Source organism: Colobus angolensis, unplaced genomic scaffold (genome assembly GCF_000951035.1).
Source record: "Colobus angolensis palliatus isolate OR3802 unplaced genomic scaffold, Cang.pa_1.0 Scaffold300, whole genome shotgun sequence".
In the NCBI taxonomy this organism is placed as follows: domain Eukaryota; kingdom Metazoa; phylum Chordata; class Mammalia; order Primates; family Cercopithecidae; genus Colobus; species Colobus angolensis.
The window spans coordinates 470,148-480,172 of NW_012116267.1; the positions used below are offsets into that span (position 1 = coordinate 470,148).

At 44.1% G+C, this 10,025-nt stretch overlaps 1 protein-coding gene across 2 annotated transcripts in view; it reads left to right on the top strand.

Annotated features, from left to right (window-relative positions):
- SETD4 (SET domain containing 4) overlaps positions 1–10,025 on the top strand; it is a 45,894-nt gene that overhangs the window by 21,037 nt on the left and 14,832 nt on the right. Inside the window, exons 2-6 of one of the 2 annotated variants that reach the window (XM_011950021.1) lie at positions 510–618; positions 1,996–2,089; positions 2,269–2,364; positions 5,558–5,595; positions 9,724–9,812. In XM_011950021.1, coding sequence (XP_011805411.1) covers positions 2,011–2,089; positions 2,269–2,364; positions 5,558–5,595; positions 9,724–9,812 — 302 coding nt within the window. In that variant the 5' untranslated portion in view covers positions 510–618; positions 1,996–2,010. The remainder of the gene's footprint in view (positions 1–509; positions 619–1,995; positions 2,090–2,268; positions 2,365–5,557; positions 5,596–9,723; positions 9,813–10,025) is intronic. The other variant, XM_011950020.1, reaches the window with a different exon arrangement.

The window sequence follows — 10,025 nt, forward strand, 5'->3', positions numbered from 1 at the left end:
TGAGCCACCATGCCCGGCCCTTATTTTGTTTTTATTTTTATTTTTATTTATGCATTTATTTTTTTGAGACGGAGCCTCGCCCTGTCGCCCAGGCTGGAGTGCAGTAGCCCGATCTCAGCTCACTGCAACCTCCCCCTCCCGGGTTTAGGCGATTCTCCTGCCTCAGCCTCCCAAGTAGCTGGGACTACAGGCGTGTGCCACCACGCCCAGCTGTTTTTTGTATTTTTAGTAGATTAAGCTGTAGTCACTAGGTCTGCAAGATAAAACTGTTTTAGAGGGACTGATAATAATGGGAATTATGTAACTGTCGGGATCATGATTTAGCTTACAGTATAAACCTTTCATTTACAAAAACACTTGAGAGAAACAGTTTATCAAAATATACATTTGTATACTTAAAGGTACAAAGAACAGTGATTATCATATAACTGGAAAGTAAAAGAAATGTTTTTTATTTTAGAGTGAGCATTTCCACAGAAATTACAGTTTTATCCTTTTTCAAAAAATAGAATTGTGTTTCAGAAAGAAGAAACTACAGTTTTAGCATGCAGAAAGGAAAAGGGAGAACAAGCCGGATCAGAAGACGAAAACTTTGCAGAAGTTCTGAACCAAGAGGAGGTACGGTTTTTGTTTTAGTGCCAGTGATGAAAAAAGAAATCCTTTTGTGATTGCTTGTTTGTCCATACGTAGCTTTTCTTTCTTCTTTTTTTTTTTTCTGAGACGGATTCTTGCTCTGTCGCCCACGCTGGAGTGCAGTGGCGTGATCTTGGCTCACTGTAACCTCCACTTCCCAGGTTCAAGTGATTCTCTTGCCTCAGCCTCCCAAGTAGCTGGGACTACAGGCATGAGCCACCATGCTCGGCTTAACACATAGCTTTTCTCAAAGGCACACAGTGTTCAAAGAGAATCTTTCTTTTTTCTTTTCTTTTTTTTTTTTTTTGTGGAGACAAGGTACACTCTGTTACCCAGATTGGAGTGCAGTGGCGTGATCATGGCTCTCTACAGCCTTGAACTGCCAGGCTCAAGTGATCTCCTGCCTTAGCCTCCCTCCTGCCTCAGCCTCCCAAGTACCTCGGACTACAGGTACATGCCACTCCATCCGGCTAATGTTTTTTCAAATTTGTTTTAGCGACAGGGTCTCACTATGTTGCCCAGGTCAGTCTTGAACTCCTGGGCTCAAGTGGTCCTCCTGCTTCGGCCTCCCAGAGCACTGGGATTACAGGCATGAGTCACTGTGCCCAGCCCAAAGAGAATATTTCTTAAATAACACTCTTTTTAATGGTGCCATTGTATTCTTTTAGATCCTGGTGGGAATGTGAAGATATCCAACTCATTGTTTCAACTGTCTTCTCTGGGGATGACTCCCAAGTTTCTTTTTCTGGTCTTGACCTTTAGCCACCTGTAGGATATCAGTGTTTGGATGTAAATTTATCACTTCAAATTCAGGGTAACCCTGTCTGAAGAAGATACTGTATCTTGTTTAATACAAAAGTGCTTGGCCATCTGGAAAGTCCTATGTAAATCCAACTGAATATGGTACAAGATATGGATAAGTTCACTTTTTTTTTTTTCTTACGGAGATCCAGTTGTTTGATCATCATTTATTGAAAAGACTACCTTTTTCCACTGATTTGCCTTCACACTTTGTCAGAAATCAGTTGTTCATTTACATGTGGGCCTCTTCCAATTTTCTGTCCTGTTCCATTGACCTATTTGTCTGTCTTGACAATATCACAGTAATTTGATTACTGTAGCTTTAGAATAAGTTTTAAAATCAATCTTTCAAAGACATCGTGGCTATTCTAGGCTTTTTGCATTTCCATATGAATTTTGGGATCAGCTTGTTAATTCCTGTACGAAAGCCTGCTTGAATTTTGATGAGGATTACATTGAATGAATATAGTCATATGTTGCATAAGGATGTTTTGGTTGATGGATCACATGTACAGTGGTGGTCCTATTAGATTACAATACTGTATTTTTTTTTTTCTTAAGAGGTAGGGTCTTTCTATGGTGGCCAGGCTGGTCTCAAACTCCTGGCCTCAAGCAACCCTCCCGCCTTGGCCTCCCAAATGCTGGGAATACAGATGTGAGCCACTGCGCCTGGCCAATACTGTGTTTTTATTGTACCTTTTCTATGTTTAGATACACCAGTTCTTACTATTGTGCAAGTCTGTCTGACACATTTCATCAGACATGTTCTTTTAAAAATGGTAATCTGATTATATAGTGGTTTTAATCACCATTTGTTCTCTCCTTGCCTGATAGTGAATGAGAGCCACAAGTCTGAATTTATAGAGCTAAGGAAGTGGCTGAAAGCTAGGAAGTTTCAAGATTCAAACTTAGCGCCTGCTTGTTTTCCAGGTAAGATCTAGCCTTCAGCTGTCCTGCCCTTTCCCACGCGAGAGCCAGGTAGACAGCAGGGGCCACTCTTGCAAGTGGGCCTCAGCAGATATTGTCCCTCAGCTGGTTTGCATGTGCTCCCCTTGGGTTGGAGGAGGAGCCCCCTCTGTGTGGCCAGTTAACTGCAGAGCTGTAGGCTTCAGCACTGAGCTGAGGTAGGTTGACATTCTCTTCTGGAACTTGTGCTTATTAGGGAGGTTAGGTTAACATTTTGCCGGGCGCAGTGGCTCATGTCTGTAATCCCAGCACTTTGGGAGGCTAAGGCAGGCAGATCACTTGAGCTCGGGAGTTTGAGACCAGCCACGCCAAAATGACGAAATCCTGTCTCTACTAAAAGTCCAAAAGTTAGCCAGGCGCGGTGGTGTGCCCTGTAGTCCCAGCTACTCTAGAGGCTTAGGTGGGAGTATTGCTTGAGCCCGGGAGGTTGAGGCTGCAGAGAGCCATGATCATGCCCCTGCACTCCAGCTTGGGCAATAGAGTGAGACCTTGTCTCAAAAAACTAACAAAAACCAAAAACCACTTTCTTCTGGAACATTCTGCACAGAAGTTGGGCAGCTTGCTCTGGGTGTGTGCCTGCATACATAGCCACTCCACTCTTCCCACAGGTGGGCAGGAGATAACCACAGGGAGGACCAAGATGCTCTTTACAAGGATTTGGAGTCTGCTGCAGCACAGAGATTGTGGTGCAATTAGGGCCCCAAAGTTCTACATCACAGGGCAGGCTGCACCTTACAGAAAAGTTAAGGCCAGACAATGCTCCCATTGTCCATTAGAATTATTACTCAAGTACCCGTTAGGTAATTGAACTTTGAGCAAATTAACTTCCTCATATACCCCACGCCAAGGCAAATGATTTCCCACTTGTGCCCCTTGCTGAGTGAGGTGATGTGTGTAAAGTTGTTTTCCATGAGTCAGTTACACATCATGACTTTGAACGAAAATGCTTGATTTGAGCCATTTTCTATGAGGGCCCCTTCTGGTTGATGGTCATGAACCACATTGTCAGCCTCCAACATAATGCCTGACTTTCTGTTTTTGTGTGTCAAAGATGGTCAGTAAAAGCCACGCTCTTAGGTTATACTGAACAGAGTTCTTCCCCAGGTGATCAAGATGACTCTGAGTCAGTAGTGTAAGCGGTAGACTTGCCGTGTCTAAGGCCTGCCCACATCTCAGGTGTCATTTGCCCTAAGAAGGATGGGTTTAAAATCATCAAACAGGAATCAGCAGATGGTTTAGATGGAATACCTGAGAATAGGTCATCTGTTTGTAATTTGGAGCAGTAACGAGTTTTATTTTTAAAAGTGAGAACAACTTGCCCTGGCCCCAGCCCCAGATTTCAGGCGATGCAGGTGCAAAAGCACAGTGGCTTGGCAGTGACCTGAGCCCGGTGCTTACAGTTCTGGGGACAAGGAACCTTCTGTAAGTGCTTCGTATAGTTGTTAGCTCTTAATCAGTGTATGATAGGAGGTAACATTTTTGGGCTTCAGTCAAAATGTATGAACTGGGGAATTCATCTTAGTTTGTGGAGGGGCATAGGAAATCTCCTAAGCAGGATTCCATCTTTAGACTCTCTCTTCTTTTCTGCCTTGGGAACTGACCCCAGTGTTTCCTTTCACCACCAAAAGCGCTAGCCAGGTCAGGGCCTCTATGTAGATTGATGATAGTGGAAATTTTGAGGCTTTGAGACATTTGTAATAAGCTTTACTCTTACGAACTCCTAATGGCCACTTCTATTTTGCCTAATATATCCAATATGAAAATGAAAGTGTAGATTACTATATTTTTTTGATATTAAACACTATCATGTAAATATAGGTAAAGGCTCTTCTAGATGTATTCCGTAGACCAGCTTTTGTTCATATATATGTTTGGAGAGAATTTCCACTTAGATTAGCACGTAAGTTTTTGGAAGGATAACCACGTAGAAGAAAATCTTCCCATTAGTAGTTGATTCTAGGAGGAGTTCTGGCACACAGGGATGATTAACTCCACAATGCGGTACACAAAATCAGTGAAATATGTTATCAACACTAGAACCAGCTGTGTGAGCAGACAGTATCCTCCTGGGAGGGGAGATGAATTGGGACTCATCAAATCCAACTTGCTGGGAAACCCATAGAGGACTTGAGGCAGGAATTCCCACCATGAACCGGGAGCATCAAATCCAACCTGCCAGGAAACTGATGGAAGACTTGAGGCAGGAATTCCTACCATGAACCGGGAGCATCAAATCCAAGTTGTCGGAAACTGATGAAGACTTGAGGCAGGAGTTCCTACTGTGAGCCAGGAGCTCCCAGTAGTCCTGCATTGACTTGGCTGAATTATTTTCCCTCCCAGCTAAGAGAGGAAAGGTGAGGAATGATGAATTGGAGACATTAATGCTCTAGGCCTCTTATGATCATGTAATACCTATGCCTGCCGGAAAAGCTGTCATCTGATCATCCTTTCAATGTTCGTCTGACTGCTCCAGGAGCAGAAGCTTAGGCATGGAGGGAGAAACTTCTGGAAGTTGGTAGAGTATTAATGCAGCTGCTGAGGTTACTGTGGTGACTGTGCTCCAGCTGGAGCCTTGGCTCACAAGCAACCGCTGGAGCTGACCTACCCAGCTGAGCTCACCAGGTCATGGAGAGCCCATCTCATGGGTTACCTGATCAGAGAGGGGAGGATGTCTGCAGGCTTTGTGGGGACTGAAGTGGGGTTTACTGGCCAGCCGGCCAATCAAAGGGGTCTCAAGGTCTTTACTCCGGAGAGCTGAGTCTGGTAATGGGGATAAGTGGCCTGGGGCTCTAGCCTCAGAGGTTGGCTGGGCATTGGGAATAGCACCTTATTGGCCAGTAGGCCCCAGGGGAGAGAGTCCAGCCAAAGCTTCCTGCAAGAGGCCAGGAGTAGGTCTGTATCAAGTCCACGGTGGTCTTTAGGTCTCACCTCTGAAGCTGACTTTGCCCTTCAAGGATTATAACTCACTAGAGGTCAAGACATTTTCTGGAATAGCTTTCTGACTCCCTGTTTCTCCTTGGAATCAAAGACTGAGAGACATCCAGCTTCAGCCTTGTGTAATTTTGAAGTTCACATTTTTTTTTTTTTTTTTCATAATGATATCTCTAGGGCCTTGAAGGTGTAGTAGGATTTACTCTTTGTGTCTTTGCTTTCCTAGGTACAGGAAGAGGGCTGATGAGCCAAACATCCCTGCAGGTGAGAACTTTCCTTTGATCCTTGAAACCCAGTGTAGATTTTGCTGCTTTGTTTTTGTGGTTCAAATGAAGTGGATTAAAAAAATTTCAGACATACAGTCATTTCTTACTTACCTAATAGATATGTTTGAATATGGTTCTATCAACTAGGATTAAGTTTGTTGCAATGAAAGACAAGCCCAAAGTTGAGGTGCTTAAGCAGCATGGAAGTTTATTTTGTTCTCACTCATAGAAACAAGCTTGGAGTAGGCTGACCCGAGCTGGTGGGGCAGTCCCATGGTCCGTGGAGGCCCCAACTCCTTCCAGCTCTCTCATGTCCTTAAGGGAACTGCACCCTCAGGTCAGGGTGCAGGTCTTGGAACTTGGGCAGCAGGAGAGAGCAAGGGGGTGAGGAAGGGCAGGCTTCCTCCCTTTAAGGAAATTCCAGTCCCTCTGTCCTTGAGCAGTGATCAGGTACACAGCCCTAGCCAGCTGCAAGGGAGGAGAGCCGTGCTGGCCTTTCCCCAGCCACGTACCCTCTAAGTAGGATTCTGTTAGTGAGGATGGGGCAAGAAGGCGTGTTGGGATAGGCAACTAGCAATCTCTGCCACAACACGTTACGTGTCAGATCATGTTTAAAGTATGCTGAGGCAGCTGCTGCTGTTTGTGAGGCAGTCGTGGTGCAGCAGGTAGAAACCAGAGCTAAGGGAGGATGAGGCCTCGGGCTTGGGCCAGAGTTGCCTTCAGCTGCCTGGGGTCCCCAACCCAAGACCCCTCATACTCTTGGCGTCCGTTTCCTCCTCTACAAAATGGGGAAGTAAATGATGACCTCCAAGGTTTCTTTTCGTTCTTCTGATCCTATTTTAAAGATCTCTAATGCACGATTTTCTGTAAAGCTAGAAATTAATTTCTTCCTTTATTTAAAAATTGTCTTTTAAAAAATTCTTTATTTAAAACTCACACTCAGATGTGTACATACGTTTAGTCTAAGGAATGGTATCTTTTTTTTTTTTTTTTTTTTGTAGATAAAAGGTAATTTTTTTTTTTTGAGACAGAGTGTTGCTCTGTCGCCCAGGCTGGAGTGCAGTGGCATGACCTTGGCTCCCTGCAACCTCCGTCTCCTGGGTTCAAGCAATTCTCTTGCCTCAGCCTCCTGAATAGCTGAGATTACAGGCGTGTGCCATCAAGCCTAGCTAATTTTTTTGTATTTTTAGTAGAGACAAGGTTTCACTGTGTTGGCCAGGCTGGTCCTGAACTCCTGACCTCAGGATCCGCCCGCCTCGGCCTCCCAAAGTGTTGGGATTACAAGCATGAGCCACTATGCCTGGTCCAAAAGTAATTTTAATTGTTAAAAATGTTGTGCTAAAAAGATAAGTTTTTAAAATTTTAAAGGAAAATATAATTTCTTTAAAATGCAAGTACAGTCAGCAGGGGAATTCAGGTTATGTTTCCCAAACAGGTGAAAATCACAAACACAAGAAGTCCAATATATAAAGAATGGTATGTTTTGATGTTGTAATTCTGTTACGCTTAATGTGTTAATGTTTTCATCATTTAAAATTTTTTAATTGTGGTAAAATATATGTAACATAAAACTTAACATCTTAACCATTTTGAAGTTCAGTAATATTAAGTACTTTCATATTGTTGTGCAATATTTTTATTTTTGGAGGAAAGTGTAATTGACTTTATTCTGTAGCAGAATTTGGGGATGAGAAATGTCATGTATGCAGCAGTAACTACAGGTAGTTTTTGTTTAGGTCATGAAATAATTGGCAGTTGTTTCACATGTACATTCAAATGTGGTTGTTTTATCAAAAGTTTTTGAAAATTGAGACATATTTTACATATAGTGAAATGCACAGTGAAGTGTACAGTTTGCATTTTGATGATAAAGAGATTTACCCAAATGTTTTCTAACCATAAGATCATAGGATGATGGAATGGGAAGGGACCATGGTGATCATCCAGCTTAATCTTGCTTTACAGATGAGGAAACCAGAAATTGATCCCGGAAGATTTTTTGGCTGAGATTTTTTTTTTCTTTGTTTTTTGAGAAGGAGTCACGCTCTGTCACCCAGGCCAGAGTGCAGTGGCGCAATCTCCGCTCTCTGCCTTCTGAGTTCAACTGATTCTCCTGCCTCAGCCTCTGGAGTAGCTGGGATTACAGGCGCCTGCCACCACGGTTGGCTAATTTTTGTACTTTTAGTAGAGATGGGGTTTCATCATGTTGGTCAGGCTGGTCTTGAACTCCTGGCCTCAAGCAATCCACCCGCCTAAGCCTCCCAAAGTGCTGAGATTACAGGCGTGAGCCACCATGCCCTGCCTTGGCTGAGATTTTTTACCCACTTAGATGCCAGTTAGAATTAAAGGAGAATCTCACATCTGGCTTCATCATGTTGTGTTTATTTAAACTGTTTTCTATTACTTTACATTGAATTTTTCTTCTATGGTTCTATCTCAGTGGGAGACACTGAAAATGATACTCTTGCAAGTGGTAGAATTCGATCCTTACTATGTTGGGCATGCTGGCCTTTCTTTAGCTCCTAGGCGTGGGTTATGTAGAGAGCAGACCATTGCCTAGCCACTTGGATTTCACTGAATACAATTTTTTGGGGGTAGTTTCTGAAGGGGGGCTGCCCCTCTACACCTGTGGGTATTTCTCATCAGGAGGGATGAGAGACTGAGAAAAGAAATAAGACACAGAGACAAAGTATAGAGAAAGAACAGGGGGCCCAGGGGACCGGCACACTCAGCATGCGAGGACCTGCACCAGCACCGGTCTCCGAGTTTCCTCAGTATTTATTGATGACTATTTTCACTATCTCGGCAAGGGGAGTGGGGCAGGAGAACAGGGTGAACAGGGTGATGGTGGGGAGAAGATCAGCAGGAAAACATGTGAGTAAAGGAATCTGCATTGTAAATAAGTTGAAGGGAAGGTACTGTGTCCGGATGTGTACATAGGCTAGGTTTGTTTCTCTTTACCCAAGCATCTCAGTATAGGAAAGAGTAACAGAGTAGTACTGCTGCCAGCATATCTCGCCTCCAGCCACAGGGTGGTTTTCTCCTATCTCAGAATAGAACAAATAGTCGGATTTACACTGAGACATTCTGTTCCCAGGGACATGCGGGAAACAGAGGCCTTCCTCTTTTACTAATCCTTCTTAGCACAGACCCTTTACAGGTGTTGGGCTGGGGGACGATAAGGTCTTTTCCTTCCCACGAGGCCATATGTCAGGCTGTCTCAGTGGTTGGAAGCCTTGGACAACACCCAGACTTTCTTGGGCAGAGGTCCCTGCGGCTTTCCGCAGTGCATCGTGCCCCTGGTTAATAGAGAATGGAGAATGGCGATGACTTTTACCAAGCATGCTGTCTGCAAACATATTGTTAACAAGGCACATCCTGCACAGCCTTAAATCCCTTAAACCTTGATTCAATACAGCACATATTTCTGTGAGCACAGGGTTGGGCCTAAAGTTACAGATTAACAGCATCTCAAAGCAGAATGATTTTTCTTCGTACAGATCAAAATGGAGTTTCTAATGTCTTCCTTTTTCTACATAGACACAGTAACAGTCTGATCTCTCTTTCTTTTCCCCACAGTTTCTGTTTGTTTGCTATTGGTAGCACTATTTCCTGGCATAAGAAAGTGAAGAAACAGGTGAAACCCTGTCTCTACTAAAAATACAAAAATTAGCTGGGCGTGATGGCAGGCACCTGTAGTCCCAGCTGCTCAGGAGGCTGAGGCAGGAGAATCGCTTGAACCTGGGAGGTGGAGGTTGCAGTGAGCTGAGATGGCGCCACAGCTTTCTAGCCTGGGAGACGAGCAAAACTCCATTTCAAAAAAAAAAAAGAAAAGCGAAGAAACAGTATAATTTGAATTGTCAACATGTTTCCACCACTCATTCTGATGAAGGGTTGACTGCCTGTCAATGCTTTCATTTTTGTTGGGGTTGTGGGACCTGGCATTGGAGCAGCCTTATGTGCGTCTGCTGAATCGCAGAGTTGGGAGCGACTCCATTGGTGGCTTTTGGTTGAGTTATGGTGGGTTCTTGGTAGGTGACTGTGGGATCAAAGACTTTTTCAGACTCATACTCCTGGGTCCTTCCCAAAGCACAGGCATCCTCAACTTTGGTTTCCTTTTGGCCAGGAGGGACAGATGATTATTTCGTTGCCTGAGAGTTGCCTGCTCACCACGGACACAGTGATTCGAAGCTACTTAGGGGCATACATTACTAAGTAAGTGACCACACACATGCTTACCTGGTGCAAGCGCTTCTCCTTAAAGTCTGTCATTGGCGAATATGTCCCTTGAGACATAATTCATTAATACCCAGTCCCTTTTAGAGCAGATAAATACCTGAAATGATGTGAAAAGTTTACTCTGTTCTAGAAAGTTTGTCCTCCCTCTTCCCCTCCGTCCCCCTCCCCTCCGCCTCCCCTTCCCTCCCC